At 43.0% G+C, this 25,070-nt stretch overlaps 1 protein-coding gene across 1 annotated transcript in view; it reads left to right on the top strand.

Annotated features, from left to right (window-relative positions):
* Positions 1 to 24,529, top strand: part of foxj3 (forkhead box J3) — a gene marked incomplete at its 5' end in the record, with an annotated part of 51,562 nt that extends 27,033 nt beyond the window's left edge. The window contains 10 exons of the mRNA XM_083892826.1: positions 2,923 to 2,997; positions 6,833 to 6,916; positions 9,665 to 9,766; positions 13,922 to 14,050; positions 16,255 to 16,423; positions 19,733 to 20,221; positions 21,174 to 21,275; positions 21,905 to 22,096; positions 22,308 to 22,406; positions 24,410 to 24,529. Of these exons, the coding sequence (XP_083748952.1) occupies positions 2,923 to 2,997; positions 6,833 to 6,916; positions 9,665 to 9,766; positions 13,922 to 14,050; positions 16,255 to 16,423; positions 19,733 to 20,221; positions 21,174 to 21,275; positions 21,905 to 22,096; positions 22,308 to 22,406; positions 24,410 to 24,522 (1,554 nt within the window). The 3' untranslated portion in view covers positions 24,523 to 24,529. The remainder of the gene's footprint in view (positions 1 to 2,922; positions 2,998 to 6,832; positions 6,917 to 9,664; positions 9,767 to 13,921; positions 14,051 to 16,254; positions 16,424 to 19,732; positions 20,222 to 21,173; positions 21,276 to 21,904; positions 22,097 to 22,307; positions 22,407 to 24,409) is intronic.
* Positions 24,530 to 25,070: the final 541 nt, after the last annotated feature.

Raw genomic sequence — 25,070 nt, 5'->3', positions numbered from 1 at the left:
ATCCTTCTTCCAACTGGGGCTCAAGCCCAAGTTCAACCCAGGTTTGAACTGGGGCTCGAACCCGGTTCGAAGCCCGGGGTTGAGGCCGGGTTAGCAACCACTATTGGTTTGCAACCACTCTTGCTAGTAGTGGTTAGCACTGGCCCTTCTTCCTACTGGGGCTCGAACACGGGTCAAGCCCAAGTAACTGGGGATCGAACCCGGTTACGAATCCCGGGTTTGAGGTCGGGTTAGCAACCATTATTGTTTAGCAACCACTCTTGCTAGTAGTGGTTAGCACTGGCCCTACTTCCAACTGGGGCTCAAACCTGGGTCAAGCCCAAGTTCAACCCAGGATAGAACTGGGTCTCGAACCCGGTTCAAATCCCGGGGGTTGAGCCCAGGTTAGCAACTGCTATTGGTTACCAACCACTCTTGCTAGTAGTGGTTAGCACTGGCCCTACTTCCAACTGGGGCTCAAACCTGGGTCAAGCCCAAGTTCAACCCAGGATAGAACTGGGTCTCGATCCCAGTTCAAATCCGGGGATTGAGCCCAGATTAGCAACTACTATTGGTTACCAACCACTCTTGCTAGTAGTGGTTAGCACTGGCCCTACTTCCAACTGGGGCTTAAACCTGGGTCAAGCCCAAGTTCAACCCAGGATAGAACTGGGTCTCGAACCCGGTTCAAATCCCGGGGGTTGAGCCCAGGTTAGCAACTGCTATTGGTTACCAACCACTCTTGCTAGTAGTGGTTAGCACTGGCCCTACTTCCAACTGGGGCTCAAACCTGGGTCAAGCCCAAGTTCAACCCAGGATAGAACTGGGTCTCGAACCCGGTTCAAATCCCGGGGGTTGAGCCCAGGTTAGCAACTGCTATTGGTTACCAACCACTCTTGCTAGTAGTGGTTAGCACTGGCCCTTCTTCCAACTGGGGCTCGAACCTGGTTCGAATCGGGGGGTTGAGCCCAGGTTAGCGACCACTATTGGTGAGCAACCACTCTTGCTAGTAGTGGTTAGCACTACTAGCAACCATGTGGCCCTCAAGCTTAATCAGTTAATGAACAATCACAAATTAAATGACACTAGATAACAACCTAGACTGTCGTTTGTGTGTGTGCTGCTTATGCTCTTGTAAAAAATATAAATATATGATGTGAAGATGTAGAGCAGCATGACTTCATCATCTTTAAGGCCGTGTGTCTGTTATTACCCTCTTATCAGTCTCATTCAATGATGTTTTGTCTTCGAAGCGGAGTCAATTTCTTCTGTTGGGATATGCCGGTGTCAAACACTGAGACGTTTATTCTTGAAAGAATATTCAGCTTGGAATGTAGGTCAATTATACTGAATTACTTTCATGGCAAAATATCCTGCAGTATGATGATGTGGTTTCTCTGCCGTTCTCCATTCTCATGCTTGATATGCGGCAAATACGTTTTTACATCCTCCTATGCAGCTTTTTTTTTTTTTTTTTTAGTTGCAGGAGTGTTTATATTGTGTCGTGTAAGGAAACTCTTTAGCCCCCAAAAAAATGTTTTATGAAACACAGACTGCAGCATATTGATCAAAAAGTTGTACTTTAGTGTTTGTGGGTCATGAATAATGTTTGTCAAGCTCGTTTCGTTTGACATTTTGTCTAACTTGTAAATATTTATAATAAATGTATTCGGCCCTGAATGGAAACGGGTTGAAATGTCAAGAAGTGGTCTCTTTTTAAACAACTTAAAAATGTGTTCAGCTCTAAAGTGCAATTGCAGAGTAAAATGAAATGACAGTGCTGGAATCACATGTTAAGATTGTGTGTGAAAAGCTGGCTTCTATGGGTTAGGTTTGCTCATAGTTCACAGGATCATAGTTACATAATTTCTTTTGGCCTCGACTTCAAACCTTTTATAACCTCTTTTTTTTTAACGCCTAGAGGGAGATGCTGAAAAGATAAAACATTTTGGTTTGTAAGTTTTACTTTAGAGAAAATATTCCCTTTTGGCACAAGCGCAGGATTATTTCGACTGCGACACCCGCGTTTGCCCCCGTTGCGTTTTCTGTCGAAGACGAGTGGAAGAATTCCTCTGGATTGCATTGGCATTTCAGAGTTATTTAATTGATTGACAGCATTACAATGAGGCTGTCATTATCATCCCTCCTGTGGTACAATTACATATAGTGTTGAACAAGCACTCTCTCCTCCTCCTCCTCCTCCTCCTCCTCCTCTCTCCCGCTCTCTACTTATCTCCTGCATCCGTTAAACTCATCAGAGATTCCTACAGCTTTTTTTTTTGCATGTGGCCATCTGTCAATACCACTCCACTCCATGGAGTGGAGAAATGTGTGCATACATTGACTGTGTTGGGCCCTCGGCTGGCCTTTCCGCAGCTGGTTCTGAGGGCTTTGCAGTGGCTGGTGTATCCCGTGTATGCTCGTCTCCAGCCCACCTCGACTCCCCAAGCCAGGCAGCTGGATGAGCCTCCCTCTTCAGAACTGTGGAATAGCTTGTAACACTGTAATGAGTTAACTTTTCAAAAATGATCTACATAATTTATTTCCTGCCCCCCACAGGAGGCAACTGAAGCATTAATTAATATCAGGCCTCGGCATCAGCAACCATCCCAGTGTGGGATTCCTTCTGGCTCCTATTTTTGGGACCCATGGAATTTGATATGTTGTGCTGCCACAATGTAGTTTGTTTGACATTAATGAAGACGCTTGCATCCTGGTGGCTTTGTACTGAGATTATGTATATTTGTTTTGGAGTGAAATCGGAACTCTCATGAGATCTCGGGTCACAGGACAACAACGCTGTGACTAAACTTAAATGACGTGTGCCATCAAGTTATGTGCTCTCATAGCTTCTAGATGTGATATTGTGAGCTGATTTTTGAAACACGTCCGCTCACTTTTGCTTCTCTCTCTGTGTTCCCTCTGCTTCTCCCCCCACCACAGAACTCGATACGGCACAATCTGTCATTGAACAAGTGTTTTCTCAAAGTGCCTCGCTCTAAAGATGACCCAGGAAAGGTGAGTTGAATTTAATGATTCTCACAGCACAATGAACCCGGTACAAAACAGAAATATATATATATATGTGCGTGTGCGTGTGCGTGTGCGTGTGCGTGTACTTGTGGCATACTGAGGACCACTGAGGGTTTTTAACCGACAAAGTGAGGTCATTTTTATGTAGTGAGGACATTTTGGCCGGTCCTCACTTTGTTTTCATTGAAATCACTTCCTTAGGTTGCTATAACATGCTATACTCAATTTGTCAAAAAAAAAAAACACATTTTGGACGACATAGTATAGTATGGCTTTAATGTCAAATTTTGGACAAAACATTTTTTTTATATATTGGTCGACATAGTATAGTATGATGTTTTTGTCAAATTTTGGACCAAAAATTTTGGGTAAAATTTTTTTTTTCAAATTTTGGGTAAAAAAATTTTTTTTAAATTTTGGGTAAAAACATTTTTTAATTTTGGGTAAAAAAAATTTGGACGACAGTATAGTATGAAATTTTGGTCAAATTTTTTTTTTTTTTTTGGTTGACAGTATGAAGTTTTTGTCAAATTTTGGACCAAAAATTACAACAACAACAACAAAAAAAAAAATCGAAAACGTTTTCCAGTCCTTTTTGCTCTGGGGCTCCACCTGCAGACATTTTATGGTACTGCAACCAGTAGTTCTTTGTAGATGTCATTCATGAAGTAGATATTTGTAATTGTGTTGATTTATAAAGTGGAAATGCTGGTCCTCAGTATGCAGCAAGTACAAGAATGTGTGTGTGTGTGTTTTTGTGTATGTGTATATAATATATATATATACACATATTATGTGTATATATATATATATATATACACATATTATGTGTATATATATATATATATATATGTGTATGTATGTATATGAGTCTATATATGTATATATATGTGTATATATGTATATATATATGTATATGTTTATATTCTTTGACCAAGAACAGCTACCACACTGCTCGCAGAACTCTTTTGCGAGTATCATGCTATCTGTGGTAGAAAAATGTTAACCTTTGAATGGCTGCCAGGACTCTGACAGTCTGGAAATGCAAGCATGCTTGTAATCTGTTATGAACCTCCCCGCCTCCACACAATTGCATTTGAAATGTAAGGATAACGGGGTTTTTTTTCTTTTTCTTTTTCTTTTTTTTTGATCAGCACAGACGGCACAAAAATTAAGACTGGTTTAGAGATAGGGCTCCAACAGGGTAGAAGTCAGGCCATTTCCATATTCTGCTATCCCTGAAGTATATTCTGGAGATGCTGAACCACTGAAAAAAAACCGACCTCATTTGCTCTCTGCTCGTCGCTTCATCGCTCATTTTTCCTTGTCTGCGAAAGAATGTATAGTCGACTTGTTAATTTGACATTTGAATCTGAGCAGGATCATCTATAGTTGCTCTTTCTTCCCGCATTAACTTCTCAGTCTCTCGTGACACCAGCCTGTGTCCGCCGTGGATAGTTCATGAAGAGAGGGGGGTTCTGTGGTGCCGATTGTATGTAGCATGCTCGGGTCTAACCCAGATTTCATCCAAGCACTGTCAGAGCATACGCTTACATATGCTGAGGGAACCGCACAAATAATTACACACACCAACATATGCAGCGAGAGCTACGCCTAGCTGTGTAGAGGATGGGGACTGAATGCTAATTTCATGTTTTGCTGTAATCCTCTGATATTGACACTCCTGGGAGCTGCTCCACTAAATACAAAATAATCTATTGCTGTATGGATCCCATTCCAAATGCATGGCCAACATGCACGCACGCATCCTTAATGTTTAATTTGGAATTTTCCTCACACCCCCACCACCACCACACCCCCACCACCACCACCACCACCACACCCCCCCAAAGACAACTTCAAAGAAGCACTAGCCGCTCTTGATATGTTGCATCAATATTGTAATGTGGCAGGAATATGAGAACTGCTGGTTGGACGAGATAGGAGAGACGCGTTACTCTCCGTCAGTCTCTCACTCGGAGATTGTGTAAGAGATGACACACACACACACACGCACACATACACACACACACACACCTCGGAGGTAAATATGCAGCCTGCACACACACACACAGGCTACTGTTAATAATCTATTTTAATGAAACTTAATTATCGGTCTAAAGTTGCCGGGATACTTTTTGTGTTTGTCTCGACTTTGTTTGCACACAAAACAGGAACGCCATAATTCATGTTGATGTATGAAAATGAGCTGCAGCATTAATGGGAAGAGGACAGGTAGAGTGGATGTTGTTATCAGGACACAACAAAAAAAAAATCTTTATACTTTTACACTTGGCCTTTGTCTTCTAACGGCTGTGAATATTGTATCTTTGCTCTGTTGTTGCCCCAGACGTTGGCAGACACTCTCGATTCGGCGTTGCTACAGTATATTGTAGTATATTTGTGAATAATTTAATGACTCTTTATATGTGTTTTTTTTTTTTTTTTCCTTTTTCCCCCCAACCAACTCTCTGGGGGTGAGCGAAGGAAAATGCAGAAACTCCTCTCCCAAGAGGTTTTAACTTAAAGTGTTCTTCCCCCCACTAATTATAAAAATAAAAAAAACCACGGCACCATGCAGCCTGGCTTTGTTTGTGACTTGTAATTTTTGAAACATCTGCATCTGCACCACCTTTTGCTTTTAATCCTAACAAAGAGATTGATCACATGCATAGAATGCATGTGTCTCACCTTTCCATATCATTGTTGAGTCCATGCCCTTTGTGAAGAACATGGGAGGTGTAATTAGTTTTTCCCCGGCTGCAGCCTACATCAACATGAGTTGTTTCTTTATCTGTGGTTGATTGTGCTGTGAATTATTCTTCCCTCGGAGGACGTTTTTTAATTGACCCCAAAGCTATGCACATATTAAAACTTATAATTTTAACCCCCCTGACAAATATAGGCCAACTTTGGCTTTTCATTATAACAACTGCAGCAGCATGTGAACGGATTTGCTGCTTTTAACAAGACCAGGTCATTGTCTATGCACCACTTCTACTTATAGATATTGAAGGTTTAGCTTGTTCCTCTGTTGTTGGTGAGAGAATTTCCTTATAGAAATATCAATTATTCTCTCAGCTAAGGAAGTCAATTTAAAGGTCCTGATCTCACTTTGCTCTTGACAATTGAGATTTTTATCAAGGTCATATAAAATATTCAAAATAAATTCAGAACGTGCAGGCCTTAGGGTTAAAAAAAATCACATTTTTAACAACTAAGCTGTGTTCCTGTCGGCTTTGAGAAGGAACACAATTGGAAAAAGAAATTAAAAGGGGGCCGAAATGCAAAGATAAATAATGCAACTCGGTTGTGGAATTGCTAGCCCACACTCCTCAGAGCCAGGCCCGACTGTTCTTTCCTTGATTATCCTTGCTCAGACCCCTCAGGAGGAAGCAGCGCGCCAGGGCTAGCACTGCCTTGATTCCTGGGCTGAGATTGTGCTCATCCTTGACAACAGCTCTCTGACTCCGCACCCAAGGCTGAGGAAGTGCAGCTTCAGGAAAGGCTTAACATTTTCACCAAAAAAAAAAAAACCAGCAGCTGAGCTGCACTCGGCAGCCTCTCATTGAGGATCTACCACAGAGGTGGAAAAGCCAAACTTTAGCAGCGCAAGATGGGTATTTAATAATGTTGTTGCAAAAAAAGTTGCAGTTACAGTGCCAAGTAAATATCTGATGCTTGTGTCTCGTAATACCACGGAGGAAATGTCCCAGTGCAGCCAATGTGATGTGATGTGGAAAAAAAAGCAATATGTTGGATTTTATCAGCTCACAGGTTTTCTTTTTTTCTTTTTTTTTTTTTTTTGCTCTGTCTGCAGGGCTCTTACTGGGCCATTGACAACAACCCAAAGGAGGATGCCTTGCCTACACGGCCAAAGAAGAGGCCGCGTTCCGGAGAGCGAGTGAGTAGAGAAAAAAAAACACCTCTCCGTATTCCATAAGAAAAAAAACAGAAGATGTTCTTCTGCTTCTACCATGTCTGCCTCCATCTCTACTTTGTTCAGGGTTTTTTTTTCCCCTCTCCACTTCTGCCTCAGTTTTGTTTCCCTCTTGCCCTCCTTTCTCTCCCACTTTCTCCCACTCTCCCTCTAACACATGCAGTCACACTCACGCGAACGCACGCAGAGACTCGGTAGGAGTTTATATCCAGACTTTATGTAAGCGCCTCTCCACGCTGCTGCGCTGGCCTGTCATGAACTGGGCTCCTTATTAATAAACTATACCCCAGGCAGCCATTACATACATTACTTCCTGCACTGACTTCTTTCTTTTTTTTTTTTTTTATCAACCATCAATTAATGCAGAGCCGTGTGCAGCAGTAGTAGATTTTGTCTTTAAATATGGATGAGTTTTGTCCAGAGTGATGCACAGCTGTATGGGTTATTAGCGAGCTGCTCAAATTGACCTGACCCTGGGGCTTCACAGCTTAGCGTCTCCTCCTCCTTCTACACAATGTGACCGACCAGACATGAGGAAGGAAGGGGTTCCTTTAAGCCGGCAAGACTGAAGCCTCTTGTGTATTATGCCAGCAGACAAACACCCTGTTCATACAGCATCGTTCAAAAGTTTGGGGTCACTTAGAAATGTCCTTATTTTTGAAGGAAAAGCACTTTTTTTTTTTTCAATGAATATAACATTAAAGCCGCCATATGTAAGAATGTGGCCAAAACCACATGCCAAGACATAATTTCAAAACATAAACATGATTTGCAGAATCAGAATGAAAAAAAAAAAAAGCAAATATTTTGGCTGTACTCTTATATTAGGAGGATTTTATGGCTAGTTGCTTGAGATTTATTGCATAATGCTCCTTTAAATTAATCAGAAATACACTCTATACATTGTTAATGTGTTCTAATGGTACATTGTGTTTGCTAATGGCGTTAGAAGGCTATTGGATGATTAGAAAACCCTTGAAAACCCTTGTGCAATGATGTTAGCGCAGCTGAAAACCGTTTTGCTGGTTCTTTGACGAAAGGGCAATAAATATCATTACTTCTAATTTTGTCAATGTCTCGACTATATTTTCTATTCATTTTGTAACTCTTTTCATGAATTAAAGTGTGACTTTTAATGGAAAACACAAAGCAAATTGTATAGGTGACCCCACACTTTTGAACGGTAGTGTATATTCACCATATGATCAAAATACTGCCATCAGCCCCAAATTAAAACAAACAAACTGCAAACTGTTTAATGTTGTTGCTCACCAGTGAATATCTGTGGCACCCGTTTTGAATTTTCACACTAAAGTATCTGTAATTTCCATATCTTTATGGCATTTATACTTTAAGAAAATGAATATATTTGCCACACAAGGGAAAACCAGTTAATAGGTTGTATTATTGTGGCTGAGCAATACAGAAAAATAATTTATCTCCACATGAAACTCCTGTGAAACTGTTGTGTTCATAAGAGCATTACGTAAAAGAACATTATATCAAAGAGTGATGAGTGTTTTCTGTAAATGGTCTTTGTGTCTTTTCTGGTCGTCATCAGTCAAAGCTGCTTTACAATTTCTCCATTCAAACCCATTCACTCTTTCATACGGTGCATCTTTGTGCAGTGCATTTTCTATCACCCATCTTGCTCAAGGACACATCAGGAAATCCAACGCACAACCTTCCTGTTGAAAGATGTCTCGCTCCGCCACTGAGCTGCCGTCCCATCGGACCCATAATTATGCACCAGGCTCACCCTCCCCCTGCCCCCCCTAGACACCGTATGCCTATGAGGCATTAAATTAAGAGTTTTAGACACTGAATTTTGTGTAATTTTATTCATGTTTATCATGTGTTAAAAATTGTATTGTTGGCTGCCAATCCAAAAATAAGCAGTTTTGGGAGACCGGCTTGAGTTATTTCATCCCAGGTCTTGGGTGCACGGGGCCTCTGTCTGTGGTTCCATCATTCCTTGCCCTCTGAGGGCTGATCCTGGCTGAGGGATGCTCACCTTGCTTCCCCTCTGCTTAGTCCTCTGTGCATTGAGCACACGGCTGTCCCTGGTGGATTGGTGGCCTCGGGTCTTAGGGGCTCTGCGTGCATCTGGGTCCTGATAGACCTGCTGCTGCTGGTAGTTGACCAAACATTGACACAATTCCCCCTTACTTACTCTCATTCCCAACCATATACACACAGTCTGCTCCACAGTAAATTAATTGAAAGTGGTGCAGCTGCTCTAGCTAAGGTTACCTTTTGTATGTGGTTGCTAATGCCCCCTCCATCACACAGTCGGAATTAAAAAAAAAAGGAGAATATTTAAATAAATAAACCACAGATCTAGTATGACTGTCTTCTCCTGTGTAGGACAAATCTGTCTGATACCACAAGGCATCCAGTCAATCACACTGCACGTCCATTATTGTTGGAAATGTAGTATGAGGTGAGGGTGAGGATGTGGAGTGTGTCTCCGTCTTCCCAGAAAACACAGTTCAAATGTGACCTAAATATAGGTGTTGCTCTGTCATGTGACAGTAGCTCTGGTTTAGCATCTTTAGTGTCTTTAATGCTACAGTATCCGGTCAAATGCATAATACTAAACCACACACATTTGCAGCGTTATCTTTTGTGTTAAAGATAATTGGATCATGCTTTTATTAATCTTTTTTTTTTTTTGTGTCTGCCTCTCCACCCTCCCCCCAACCCCCACAGGCTTCTACGCCGTACAGCCTGGAGTCTGAGTCTTTGGGGATGGAGTGTATGATCTCTGGAAGTGCCTCTCCAACGCTGGCAATCAACACTGTGACTAACAAGGTACTCGAGCCAGCCGTGCAGCCTCCAGCTTCAATACACACCTGGCTACACTGCTGCACCCTGACCCCACCCACTTCTCCAACCACCTACAGCACTATTCCCCGCAGAGAGAGGAGCACTCTCGTGGAGGGGGAGATACACGCACACATGCGCAAACCCACACCAAAATACACAACTACCTTCACTAACAGGCAGCAGGCTCTGGTTTATCCTCAGCGCGGAAACACGACGCTCACACTGATACTCTGGGCTTTTGCAACCCGACACGACCCATACAGTCCCGTGTACTGTTGTAACGGGAGACTCCACATGCTTTGTAGGATTTCTGCATTCGCACCTGTAGTGTAGGTTGTCACCCAGAGTCGTGTTTCTTATTCTGTGAGCACATTACGCACACTTCCACACGCCACAAGTGACCACCCCTGCTGCCGATGCCTCCGTCTCTTCTGAATATATATATTTTTTTGTACTCCAAATTGCGTAAAAAGCTCGGAAACACTTGCGAAACACACGGCAAAGCTACAGGGATCACTAGCTGTTAGCTCTGAGTGTGCCTCTTACTCTGAAATTTAAATGGGCATTTTAACCTTAAGCTCTCATCCTCCGGGCCCCGGTGGGGGCATCTCTCAGAAGTACTTTTAAAAAGCCTACAAGAGTCACTGCTTTCAAATGCTGCAAAGCCTTACTAAAATGGCTTAATGTGAACAGGGGTTTGGTTCATGTGTGTGTGTGAGACAGAGCATATGTAGCTGTGTGTTGTAACATGTGTGTACATGTATGTAGAGAATGCTCAAGAGGCCTCGCGGCTTGTTTTGATGCGTGTCACCTTCAGTTAGCTGGGGGGGGGGGGTTACAAACGTGGACGTGGAGTTATGGCAGACGGATTCACGGGCCTGAGAATGAAGAAAGATGACCCTTTTCCCTCTCTTTAACGGCTTCAGACAAGCACCCGGTCTCCGCTGTCGGACCATATAAGACACAAAATGAAAAGAGCTCATATAAATAGAGCAATAAAGAGAACGCAAAACACCGCTCAGGTCAATTTTTTGGTTAATTTTTTTTTATTATTATTATTATTGTTCTTTACCAAGTGAACAATAACGATTACGTGGAACACCAACAGATCTCCTCAGAGAGAGCTTGTTTCTCACTGTCTTACACTGTAAACACACAGCAGGCCACGCCTCTCTCGGTGCAGTGTGCCAAGCCACAGGAATTCCCTCTCTGTGTTTTTCTCTCTCTCCCTTTCTATTCCAGTCTCTCTCCCTCATTCCCGCCTTCTCATATAGACCAATGGGAGAAGCTGGTAGGTTGACCACTGAGCAGCAAGAGTCTCTCTCTTTTTTTTTCTTCTCTCTCTCTCTCTCTTTCTTTCTCTCTTGTGCCGGACATTCCTCACAAGATTGTCCTACCGCCCTCTCTTTCCCGTGCCGTTCTCACATACACTCGGACTTTTCTTTCCTCTTAAACTTTGGTGTGAACGCGACGAACCGCTGGCACCGGAGTGTGATGATGAAGGGAAAAGAGGGCTTTGTCGGGAGTGCGTTTGATGATGAATAGGCTGCACTTATTCTCTCCACTTTCACTCTCTCAATTCATCCCTCGATTCTCTTTTTTCGAAATGTCTTCCTCTGTCTCTTTAGTCAGACGTGGAGACACCTGGGCAAATCTTGCTTTGATTTCATAATCCATGTCTCATGCTCCAGATTAGGCCCCCCCCCCCCCCCCCCCCCCGTGTAAAAGACACCTCTGGCTTTTTAAGCTAATTCACGGCTAAGAATAGCGATGTGACTCGCTCTCCCGCTCGCCAACACCGTACACATTATTTACAGCGGAGCAACTCGTGCCTGTACGAGCATGCTCACCTATGCTAAAGAGCCGCACGCGCATACGTTTGAATGACTGCTGATGAGACGGGATGGATTTTTACTTTTTTTCCTTCTTGTGCTTGCTGGAGTGTTGGTGTCTCCACTCCGGGGACTGTGGGGTCTGAGTAAACCGCAGAGCGCCGAGGTTCATCGCACTTAATGGGTGATGGAGTAAAAATAGAATGCGGTGAGAGACTTAAGGCTAAAAGCCGGTTTTATGACTTCATTTATATTTCTGCGGGCGCGCTGTTTTTTGATTAGCATTGTGCGGCTGATTTTTGCAGACGTGCTTAAGCCTTCAGTCTTACCTGCTCATTGAGTTCCCCTTCACACTAATGAACACTGGAGCCAAGCTTACACAAAGTGGAGGAAGGCTAGAGTTGCCTAATGAGCGTCTCTTAAACCCCCCCCCCCCCCCTCGATCCTATCCTCCTCTCTCCTTCAGCCTCACCCCCCTTCCTTGCACAGCATTGGTTGGAGTCAGCATTTGCAGTCTCTGTATTTCTATCGCATTCTGCCAGTGCCAAGCTCATATTAAAAGCTTAATATGATCTGACACTCTCACTCTGCATGTGTGCTTCCTGGATTTGAACCAGCACGTTAGTCGGCTGGCCAGTCAGCCAAAGGATAGCTGTCTGGGTTTCCTCGCCTCCTTGTGGCCCCTGGTAGCTCAGCGTGGCTCGACGGGGGAAAGACAAGAGGCTTCAGTCCTCTGCTGCTGAGAGGCTGGGTGCTAGGTAGTGCTGCTCCCACTGCTGTCTCATTGTGCAGTGAGCACAGAGCCCACTCTGTTGGGAGACAGTGATGAGCAGAAGAAGGCACCGTGCTGCACTCAGTCATGGACACACACACACACACACACACACACACACACACACAAGTCTTAAAATGCCAGGTCCTTTCTCGCTGCAACACCATCAGTGCATTACAGCCATTCTTTTCCCTCACAATGCCAAACTCGACTATTCTCTGTGGGCGTCATTAAATATATGATTGTCACTCTTAGTGTTTTCTTAATTGTTGGAAGGCACACTTTATTTGAGGAGGGGAGGGAGGGAGGGAGGGAGGGAGGGAGGGAGGGAGGGAGGCCTGGAAAACCTTGTTAGATGATAATTAAGATTGTCATCCTGAAGTGCTTCAGCTAGTTTCACGGCTACATTGAAAGGTCAGCGTCTCGGGCTGCACTGGAATCCTTTGTTAGCTGTCCCAATCTGATTTGCGCTTGGTGAGCAGATGTGGCTGACATCGCCCCAGCGGTGTGACCTTTAGTGATAGGAATTTCTCAACTATCTCCAGAACCCCTCTTTACACGTTGAGCTGCAACTCCTATGTGACTGTGGTGGGTGTCCAACAGCAACCGTTAGTATTTATTATTACTTACTATTTCATGCCAATATAGTATAATAGATATTATACAGGGTGTCCGTGGGATCTTAAAAACAATTAAAAGTTGATACGTCAATTTTGGGGAAATTAAGGCCCTTAAAAAGTATTAAAAATATCGCGACGAATCGTGATTTCGTGAGGTATTAATAGAGTCTGACTGCAAAAAGTATGCATGAATGTATTTATTTTAAAAAACGATGCGCAGGCATGCTCGCCCTGCAAGATCGGCCGCGCGCGTACACGTGGCGTTGCACATCTTGCGGCGGGACGCGCTCCTCCTGCCGCGAAATAATATCCGAAATTGCACGAAATAATATTGGTTTAATATACGTGGTTGTGCTCTATAGATTTAATCGCAAACTAAAACTGTTTTGTAAGTTAAATACACTACCGTTCAAAAGTTTGGGGTCACCTATACACATTTTTTTGTGTTTTCCATTAAAAGTCACACTTTTATTGGAAAAAGAGTTGCATAATGAATAGAAAATATAGTCAAGACATTGACGAGATTGGAAATAATGATTTAAAGAACCAGCAAAACTGTTTTCAGCTGTGCTAACATCATTGCACAAGGGTTTTCAAGGGTTTTCTAATCATTCAATAGCCTAACGCCATTAGCAAACACAATGTACCATTAGAACACTGGAAATGGGCCTCTATACACCTATGTACATATTCCATTAAAAACCAGACGTTTGCAGCTAGAATAGTCGTTTACCACATGTATAGAGTGTATTTCTGATTCACTTAATGTTATATTCATTGAAAAAAGCTGATTTTCCTTCAAAGATATGGACATTTCTAAGTGACCCATAACAAGAATACACATTACGCCTGTAGCAGTAATGTTTGTGTTTGTATGCGTCTTTCAGCTCATGTACCTCATGTGTATATGTTCCAGGTGGCGTTGTACAACACAGACCAGGAAGGGAGCGATAGCCCAAGAAGCAGCCTTAACAACAGCCTGTCTGATCAGAGTCTGGCCTCTGTCAATCTCAACAGTGTGGGCAGTGTGCACAGCTATACACCGGTAAGACCACACACCGTTTCTACACGTGGACACTTCTTCCTCTTACCTTATGAAATTCATTTACCGGTGAATATATTTAGAGTTAGAGGTTAAAAAGGTTAAAAAAAAACAAACATGAAAAAAGTGCAAAAATGTGTAACTAATCCCCTGCTTTGCCACTATTTTGGACCATTTACAAGTGGTTGGGGACGTCCAGATGACAGGAAATGATTAAGCCTCCATCATCTCCATCAGGCGGTGTTTTTCAGTTAGTAGAATCAACTCACTCCAATTTTAATGCCTGATCCAAAGGGATCCACCAAGATTACGAGGTAGGATTAACAGCAGAGGCTTGAGAGCCACGGATTTCGATCACCTTCTGAGATCAAGTCATCTAGCTTTAGATATTTGGCTAGTTGAACTTTTAATGAATTGAGTCAATTCACTAGAACAGACATTTTTTATGTGCATTGTGCTCATAGCAATGTAAGGAGCTTTAAATGATCCACCCGAGAGAAGGAAAGCGTGATGGAAACGGCATCGGGCCCAGGACAGAACCTTCGGGAAACACAATTACATTGAGATTTAGTTAATAGGTCATAATTATGAGCTATAACTAAGAAAGTCATGTCAGACAGGTATTAGGGGCAACCAATTGTAATTATGCGAGATGCCAGTAGAGCGCTGCGGTTGCCAGATATGTTGTGCCAGTGCCATTCCCCAAAGGAAGAATGTAGTAGGCAGGTAATATTTCAGGTTTATGTTGATATTTCAGCTCCTGTGTCGGTTATATTAATATCAGGATGTTTATATCCAATGCGGTGTAGCTGATGTAGCTCTTTGTGCTAAGGCTAAATAATAAATTCTCACTTTGTCCATATTTTTTTCGAGCTGCGGGGGGAGCCGCAGCAGTCACTAATTGAATGAAAATGAAATACTGCCAGACTTGGAAAATGTACTGTATCGCATATTTCATCTGATCAGAATCCCCAAGGAGGCTTTGCTTCATAGGAGCCAGCGGTAGACAGCAATAGACCAGGGTTCAGGGTGGACAAGCGCTAGAGCACAACATCAGGAAAAAGGAGTTAAGGGAAACAGAGGAAAATCTGCACGTTCCTGGAAGCCAGACAAAGACAAGCGCTTCTTCTGATGTCCTCCCACAAGAGATGCTCCCTTTTTGGTGTGGTCCTCCTGCATCCTAGAGTGCTCCCTGCTCCAGGCTCTGGGCATCGATCGGCTCAGCCTGATAGATGTGCTCTCTCTCACACACACACATACACACACACACAGCCACAGCAGCAGCAGCAGCAGCAGCTCACAGTAAACACTCAGGCTTTATTATTACCTCCTCACTCTTACCCAAGCCAGACTGTGAGCTATGCTCTTCAGCGGCCTGCCGGAATCTGCGAAGAGGAAGATGTTATGATCAAAAATGAGGCCCGACCTCACTTGTTTATGCTAAATCCACAGCGGACGCAGGTCGGTTGTGTGCTTTTGTGAAATAGCGTTGCTTCTGCGTCTAGCGCCCCTCGCTGCGATGAATCTTCCAGACAAACTTGAAGTGAACACCGCTCGCTGTCTCGCACCCAGTGGAAGTGCATAACATTGACTGCCTACATAAATACACGGATGAAATGGCTCCTCATTTGTACCAGCTATTGCAATTGATTTTTTATTTTTGTTTTTATTTAAACACATTTTTGCTTAACCACCTGAGTATTTACCATGTGTCCATTGGAGCTCTATTAATGTTGTGTGTGCCGCGGAGGTAAGCACTGACCTAGATTGTTGGGTTTGTGTAATTGTTCCTCGCTCTTTTAGCGACGGGGAAAAAAACTCCCGACATTGTTATGGCGGCTCCTGAGAAGATTGGAAGCATCCTCGCATATTTGACCTGTGTGTGTGTGTGTGTTTGCGCTGCATGTTCACATAAACCGCTGCTTGCATTAAATATTCTTGAGGTTTTTTTCTGTTTTTCTTTTGCTGCTCTTCCAAGACCAGATAAGCCCAGAGAGTTACTTTGAAAAGTATGTATATTATTGATGTGTGAGGTTAGAACTTCACAGTGTGTGCCTCATAGCAGAGTAGTCCCTGTGGCCTGTGCCGCAGATGTAGCCAGTGAAAATCCTCTCCAAATTAAACATTTAACGTCTCTCTTTCTTGCCCTTTCCGTATCACCGCGTTTCATTAATCAAGGGCTTTCTTTTATCACTCCGTCTCTGCAGGTGACCACTCACCCAGAACCTGTGTCCCAGTCTATGAGCCTCCAACAGCCCCCACAGTACAACATGCCAGACAGGGACAAGCAGCTCCTGTTCTCTGAATTTGAAGATCTTAGTGCCTCTTTCCGCAGCCTTTACAAGTCTGTTTTTGAGCAGTCCTTCAGCCAACAAGGTGAGTGGCCTCACAGGAGCATCAAGTGGAAACCTAACAGGGAGCCTGTAAGCTTCACTTATCAAGAACAGAATGATTCTCAGAATGATTTTTCCTTCTGTTGGGTTTGTCCTTAACGGCCAGGTCTATAGAGAGTCTTTAGCCTCTAATTAGGTTTATTTTGAAGTGACCAGATATTGACCTAGATATATGTATGTATGTGTATGTATACATATGTGCATATATGTATGTGCATATATGTATGTGCACATGTATGTATGTGAATTTATACATATGTACATATATGTATGTGCATATATGTATGTGCACATGTATGTATGTGTATGTATACATATGTGCATATATGTATGTGCATATATGTATGTGCACATGTATGTATGTGAATTTATACATATGTGCATATATGTATGTGTGCATATATGTATGTATTTACATATGTATGTATATATGTATGTGTGTTTATATATATATATATATAATTTATATTATTGTAATTATGTTTTGTGATGTATGTTTTATTAGATATTTTTTATATGTATATATATATATATATATATATATATACATATATATAAATATATATACACATATCTAATTTTAATTATTATTTTCTATGGATGTGACTGGATCTCACTGCCCTGCTTAATATGTACACATAATTTCTGTTTGAAGATGTTTGAAGCCTAAGATGTCGAATGCCAGCTTTTCAGAAACTCTCTTGATTTCCCTCGCAAGTTAAATGAGGAAATCACATCCTCCGTTTAGGCAGAGGATGTGAGTCGAGGCAGTTACTTTAATGTGGCCTAGGACATACTCACTGGATCACCTGAGACACATAAGTGCCATGTCTACGCCGGGTCGAGTTCATACCTTAAATATTTCAGTAATGCTGCATCAGGTTTGCCTTCTATTTCTCAAAAAAAAATAATAATAATAATACACTAAACTTTGCTTTTATGTTGTTGTGAGAGGCTGCGTTTCATCAGAGAAGTCTCAGCTTACAAGCAGCCAAAGTCCTTTAGTTAATCTGTTGGATTTGAGATTCATTTGTCATAATGATAGGGATTCTCCATGTTATACTACATAATGGTGGATAGAGCACAGCTTTCCCAAAGCCTGTGAATCCCTGTGGAACTGAATGCAATTTTTTTCCCTTGTAATCTGATTGCCTTGTAAAAAAAAAAAAAAAAAAAAAGCACTTGACACGTGGGTATGAGCAGAGTAGACTGAGCTCGCTGTGTATAACCTACTTTCACAAATCAAATGCATTTCATGCTAATGTTTTCAAAGAGTTCCTCTCCTCTAATCTATCATCTATGTTTCATTAGTTGAAAGTTGTTACCTTTTTTTTTTTATGCGCATAAAAGTGAAATCTCTTAGTCAGGCCAGCGCTTGCAATTAAAAAGCGTAAATAATCGAGCTGGAGGATTTCACACTCTGCCGCTGTAGACAGTGAGCTAATTCACTGGCTTTGATAATAGGTAATGAGCTCGCATTATTATTCTGGTGTTGCGTTAATTGCTTTCTGTATTTCCCTGGTTGGACAATGGGCTTTCTGTGCCGATAAGAGATGCACCTTTGTCACCCCTGCAGTGAGAGTTACGTGCCGATTGTGGAGGTGCAGTGGGGGGGGGGGGGCTGGAGTCAGCTCTAAAAGCACTCCAGTGAAATAGGTTTACTGTGCCAAAGCTGTGAAGGACAGAGCCTCTTAAGACCACTCCCCACCACTCAGATAATTGCAGTTTGGGTGTGTGCAGATGTCCACGCTGCGGCCGTGTGTCTGTTTAAGAGTTGTGCGGCGAGCGCGACACTTAAGAATTTGTCAAAGAGAAATACAGGACTGCGTCGTCTGGAGTGGAGACGACAGCTCAGGCTCCTTAACCTCAGAGACACGACTGGTGCCGAGTCATTCCCTGACAGAACCAAAGTGGCAGCTGGTTTTGTCTCGAGTGTAGAACGACTCAAACACTGTGTGGAGGCCCACGTTTTCATCATTTCATCGACGTGTTTTTACATTAGAAGACTCTTTTGTGTTTGTGTTGAAGTGCATTATACTGAGACACCTACGTCTGAAACCGACTAAGACACAATTATATAATTTCTAATTAATTCCTCATTCCCGGCGATCAAAGAGAAATCAGTCGTTTATACAATGTGTTGAAGGAACAATTAAAGCCAACAGAAAAGCAGCACGCTCTCAACTGAGAGGCTGTGTAGTCATTCTTCTTGATAAACATTCAGTCAAAAAATAGGAAGGCAACTATTTTGGATAATTCATAAATTGTCTTAAACCATTTTTCATCACCGACACCTGTTTTGTGTCACTGAGAAGTCTATGTTTGGGTTTTGGTTGTTGGTTTAGACCAAACGAGGTATTTCAAGATGTCACCTTTGGCCCTCCGAAACCAAAATGATAATAATCAGTTGCAGCCCTGGATTCGGGGCGGTTCACATACAAAGTCTACTAAAATACTTACAAGAGATTTTTTAAAAAGGCGCCTGTCAGTTTGTGCTTCTGTTGCGTCCATTTCCCAACAAACCAAAACCTGGGAACTATTATGATAACTATAGAGAGTCAGATACAAACTGACTAAATGCATTCAACTAAGAATACAATCAAAATAAAGGCACTGGACTATCAGCACCACATTTCTCTCACAGCAGCAGTTTACACCCTAGGGTTAGGGTTAGGGTTAGAGTTGGGGTTAGGGTTAGGGTAAGGGTTAGGGTTAGGGTTAGGTTGAGGTTGGGGTTAGGGTTAGGGTTGGGGTTGGGGTTAGCGTCCTCTCCATCCTCTCTTTCCCCAACAGATCCAGTAACTTGATCTGGACGATGGGATGTTCAAAGCTAAGAACCAGGTTGACCTACATTCTTAGAAATAAAAGTGCTAAGTAGAACCATATATGGTTCTTCCGCTTGTCCTCATTGGAGAACCCTTTTTGGCTCCAGGTAGAACTTTTTTTTTATATAAAGGATCCATCTGGAACCCTTTTGGAGGGTTCCACCAAGAACCCTTGTAAAACCTTTTATTCAGAAAAAGGGGTTTTAAAGGGTTATCTGGACCAAAATGGTTCTTACTGGAACCATTAGTGTTACCCAAGAACCCTTGAAAAACCCTTTCATCAGGAAAGGTGGTTCCAGGTAGAACCTCAGCCCTTGTAGAAGGACCCTTTTGGAACCCTTTGGTCCGAGTATCAAAAGACGCATTGAAAGATTTTTAGATTGAGATATTGAGATGTTACTATGACGCAGACGTGTCACAACAGATGTCTTTTAGCTAATTTGTTTGTCTTGTGTGTTATTCCCCAGGTCTCATGGGCATACCGTCAGATTCCTCCCAGCAGACTCACACCTCCTGCTCCTATCAACACTCCCCTAGCGGCACTATAAGTACACAGAACAGTCTGTCAAACAACCAGTCCAACAATCACCCCAACAGCCACCCTGCCAACAGTGGCCAGGTTCCCCTGTCCCACCCCGCCCAAGCCCACCCGGGCCACGGCTCGCCCCACGCACCGCACCTCCCGCACCACGGCGGGCCCCACAACCAACACAGCCAACAGCACGCTCAGCACGGCCACAGTCAGCACCAACAGCACTCCCAGCACCCCCAGCACGCTGCACACTCCCAGCACCCGTCGCCGCACCCGTCCCACGGCCAGCACCCGCAGCAGCACACGCCACATCCCTCCCAACACACGCAGCAGCACAGCCAGCATCCTCCGCAGCACGGACAGCAGCACCAGAGCCTCTCCCACCAGCCTCATCCCACCCAACAACAGATGGCCTGCAACCCAGGTAAGACCCTCGGGGTCCCCTCTTGAACCTGTTAATTTTCCCTTCTTTTTCCATCACACACACACACACACACACACACACACACAGGGTACGGCAACAGCTTAATATGGTTTACTATCGGTCCATAATTTTTAACCGTAAAACACACTCGAGTTGCCTTAGGCATAAATCAGTAACTCATCATATGATTTATTATATTTTTTTTGTTGTTGTTGTTGTTGTTGCAAGAACAAAGCAATGTTGTACCAGGGGCTGAAGCGGCCTTTGCAGAGTTGACTGGCTCCTCCTAGTGGACACATTGCAGTACTGATCTGTGTAAAAAAAAAAAAAAAGTGAATACAGTGAAAACGCTTCATCTTATACAATTTTTTGGTGTTTTCCATTAAAAGTTACACTTTTATTCATCAAAAGAGTTGCAAAATGAATAGAAAAATATAGTCAAGACATTGACAAGATCAGGAATAGGGATTTTTATTCCAAATAATATTTTTGCCCTTTTGTCAAAGAACCAGCAAAACTGTTTTCAGCTGTGCTAACATCATTGCACAAGGGTTTTCAAGGGTTTTCTAATCATCCAATAGCCTTCTAACGCCATTAGCAAACACAATGTACCATTAGAACACTGAAAACAGGCCTCTATACACCTATGTACATATTCCATTTAAAAACCAGACGTTTGCAGCTAGAATAGTCGTTTACCATTTACATTAACAATGTATAGAGTGTATTTCTGATTCATTTAATGTTATATTCATTGGGGAGAAAAAGTGCTTTTCCTTCAAAAATAAGGACGTCGTGTACAGTTTTCCATAAATAATGTAATTATGACAACAGTTGTATAATTTGCCCCCCAGGAATAAACTTTAATTGTGGAACCAGAAAGCATGTGTATATATACATTGCATCACCTATGTTGTAATGTTACAGACGGTATGCTGTGTGTGTTCTACAGGTTTACTGTCTGACTGGTACCCAAATCTGGATGCACTGAAAGAAAGCTGCCGTATTGCTAGCAGCTATAACTGGGCTGATGTTGATCTTTCACCTTTTCAAGGTGCAGTTTTTAAACCTTTAAATTGATCCTTTTTTCTTTTTTTTTTTTTACAGACCATTTTCGTTTATGTGTGCATGTATGTTTGAGAATGTGATATTTAAGCTGATCCTTTCTGTGTTATATGTTGTTGTTTATTCCCCCTCCTGCACATTCACATCATCAGAAGAAACAAACATTTAAAAGCCAGTCGTCGTTAGTACCCTGCTGCCCTCGCCTTTTTTGATTGAGTGCTGAAGTGTTGACATCGTGGATTTGATTATGAGTTTAATTAAACTGAGCTCCTCAATTAAATAACACTGCCTTCAAGTTTAATTACCAAAACACAGAGCTCAGCAGGTCAGTTTATCCAATTACAGTCCAGGATTGCAAGGTAGGATGATTTTTAAATATCACCCACTGAAGGTTACTGACATAATGAATATATATTGCAGCTTAGTTTTTGCTTCATGTAAGTAAATTAATTTCCCATTTACTAAATTCCTATTCTCTGGACAGTCAGGGGCTGCAGTTCCACGCATTTAATTGACACTAAGGCATTTTTAAGGGAGACAGATGTTGTCACCAGGTCTCATAATATATCAGATTGTTGTGTTTTTTTTAAATGCGTGTTGTATTTTCTGTTCCTAAAGGTCTAAGAGAGAGTATGAGACAAGCGGAGTTGAACAACTGGTCCCTGGAACCCACACAGATCGCAGACCTTTGCTCGTCCATCAATCAGTTTTTTGCCCGCACTGGTGTAATCCAGCCACAGGGGGCGGTGCAGCCTTCGGTTTGCCACGGCTCCATGCACCCCAGCAAACCCAGCCAGCACCTCAACACAGGTTTGTGTCACCTCAGATATTAGTTTGTCAGTAGAAATGAGATGAGTGTTTTATGCACGTGAGTTTAATTCATTTTTGAAGTGCTTATTATCAGATTAAGACGTTGAAGTTATAGCTTTACAAGCTGCTGCGCTGAAAGTATATTTTAATAACATCCAGAAATAATTCACTCATTTACTGATATGTTTTGTTTCTGATTGTTTCCCCTCAGGAAATCTCTACATGGACTCCAGACAGAGCATGTCCTTGATGGGTCCTCCAGGATATCCCCACATGCCCCCCATGAACAACACAGGACCCACTATGACAGGTGACATCAAGTTAGATCATGTCAAGGGAAAACATGATTACTATTAAAGTTTAGGGTTTATTGCAGTGTGGTTGTAAATGTGGCTGAAGAAAGGTAAACAAATCTAATCCTGCTTATGTCTAAGGTATCTTAAGTGTATGTTTCTGACTTTATTGTGGCCTTTGCCACCTGGAAACTGAAGCTTGTGTGGCTTTGTAAGCTGCCCGCACCAAAGTCCATACAAAAAATCGGTAATTTTTACGTCACAGGACACACAGGAATCGGTGATCAATCGTTTCGGCCATCTATAAGTTCATGTGGAATTCTACCGATTTATCCTCCACATGAGGGTTGCAGGGGGGGAGCTGTGCAAGTCAATTTAGACTGTCCAATTTACCTTATCCCGATACTGCATGTTTTTGGACTGTGTAAACCGGAAAACCCGGAGAAAACCAATGCACATGGAGAACATGCAAACTGTTGAAAGTAGAGAGAGTCGCACACCCTGGGTCTTCTTGCTGCAAAGGTACTACACCAACTGCGTGGCCCTTGGATTAACCTAAATTACATAAAGTTATCAAATGAGTCAGCAGCTCACCAGCAGTGTGTGTGTGACAAACAAATTTTTAAAATGTTAAAAAACGCCTTTTGTTAAGTGGCTAAAAATGTGTTTATCACTGTGCACCTGCTGACAGTCATATCTCAGGCTTAATCTCTATGAATTCAGTGCTGACAGTGTGTCAATATGTCGTAAAACCACGCTTTAAAGGGGACATATTATGCAAAATAATCATGTTAATACTTATATTAGGGACTCTGGAGGCCTCCTCAGTCTAAGTACAGGAGATGAAACACCGATGTTGACTTCCGCACTCGTTGCTACGTCACAATGAGACATTCCTGGAATTGTTGTCTCACGGAGCTCCGCTTTGTCCCTAAAAAACGCGATAAAGAGTTCTACACAAACTTCCAGCCTCAGAGGATTTACGCGTCCAGTGGATACATTTTATATATGACGGCGATAACGATGGCTTTTCCAAACGCTAACTGCTGTTAGCTGCCGTTAGCCTCAGTGACGCTGACGTAGTTTCCTGTGTCTCATTTGCATTTAAAGAGACAGGCGCTCAAAACAGAGCGTAAATGAACAGGGCTGTTCTGAACAGGGTGAATGAACTGCTGTGGTGCTTCATCCTTAAGGCCACATTATACTTCTCCGACTGCGTATGCGTTATCCGTCTGCGTCACCACGGAGACGCCTCGAGCATTTATACTTCTGCGTCGTGGTGACGGACACTCGCTGCAATTTCCCACCCGATCAGTAGTGGTCGCTGCGCAAGGTTGTTGTGCTTCTGGCTACAGTGAGCAATGGCGTCCGAGAAAGAAAGAGAGAGAAAGACTGTTGTTGTTGAAAAAGTGGCCGTTTCTCACTTTTCTGTGTCACGGAACGCAGTTTTAAGATAATTTGAGGCAAGAAATTGGCCATTTAGAGTCTAAACATGTGCTGTGTGTGTTAAGATATGACGTATTTATAGTTCGGCAGCGGCGTTATCGGCGGGGATCAGCTCCGCCTCTGTCAGGACGCCCGGAGCGCACTGTGAGCCGGCACAGAGCAGCTTAGCTCGGCCTGTCCTGAGGACCAATCGCAGCTCTTGCCGTCTCCGTAGTCCCTTGACGGAGTGACGGACACTTAAAAAATATTCCGTGCACCCGGAGACGACGCAGAGGCTCTTCGACAGGTTCTGCGTCGACGCAGAGGACTCTGCGTAGCTACGCAGAGCACTTTACGCAGGAGTATAAATTGGGCTTTAAGGTATTTTGACCAAAGCATGTCACAGACATGTTCATTAGGACACCAGGGAACTAGGTTCACTTGTAGAAATAGGGTATAATATGTCTACTAAATGGACTTATCCTTTTAAATCCCTAAAGTCTCCATACTTGACCTCTCAAACCTGCATAAACCCAACAAAACAGAACTATTTCTGTCTAACTCGTCTTCGTTTTTCCTCTTTTTTTCCCTCCAGGACACCATGCACAAATGAACCAGCAGCACATGATACCAACTAGAAACTTCCAGATGCATCGCATGCAAGCTGACGAAATCCAGGATGACTTTGATTGGGACTCCATTGTCTAGCCCCCCCAAACCCCCCCCCCCCCCCCCCTGCCCCTTGACCTCCTTTTTTTTTGTCAACAAAAATGGAGCGAGGAGATGGGAGGTGGGAGGTGGAAGCCTGAGGATGCTGCGCTGAGCTGCGAAAAGTCCACAGCAGGATGTCGGATGGAAGAGGAGGAGGGACGACGCGGGAGGACACTGTGGGCGGGGATGCAGGAGAACATTTGACAAGCTTTGGAGAAAGACAGACTTCAGAGTCGTGACATTTTTACAAAAAAACAAAAAACAAAACAAAACATAAAAAATATCAAATGTTAACTTTGAAGACAATCATATTTAGTCGGACATTTTAAAGTTATTGCTTACGTACTTTGTCCGGAGAGACGAGTAGAAAAAAAAAAAAAAAAAACCTTCACGTCTAAACCACATGCTCCTCAGCTCCTCGGCCGCCCCTCTCCCCCCCACCCCCTCCCCCCCGCTCCGTGTTTAGCCAGCAGCCTTCCAGAGTCTGAACCCCCTCCCCCAACCCCCCTGCTCTGTATCTGTTATGTAATTTGAGCGACGTGTTC

The sequence above is a fragment of the Microchirus variegatus genome (assembly GCF_963457635.1).
Source record: "Microchirus variegatus genome assembly, chromosome: 7".
Taxonomy (NCBI): domain Eukaryota; kingdom Metazoa; phylum Chordata; class Actinopteri; order Pleuronectiformes; family Soleidae; genus Microchirus; species Microchirus variegatus.
The sequence above is the reverse complement of the archived record's forward strand: the minus strand, read 5'-3'. Positions and strand labels throughout refer to the sequence as shown.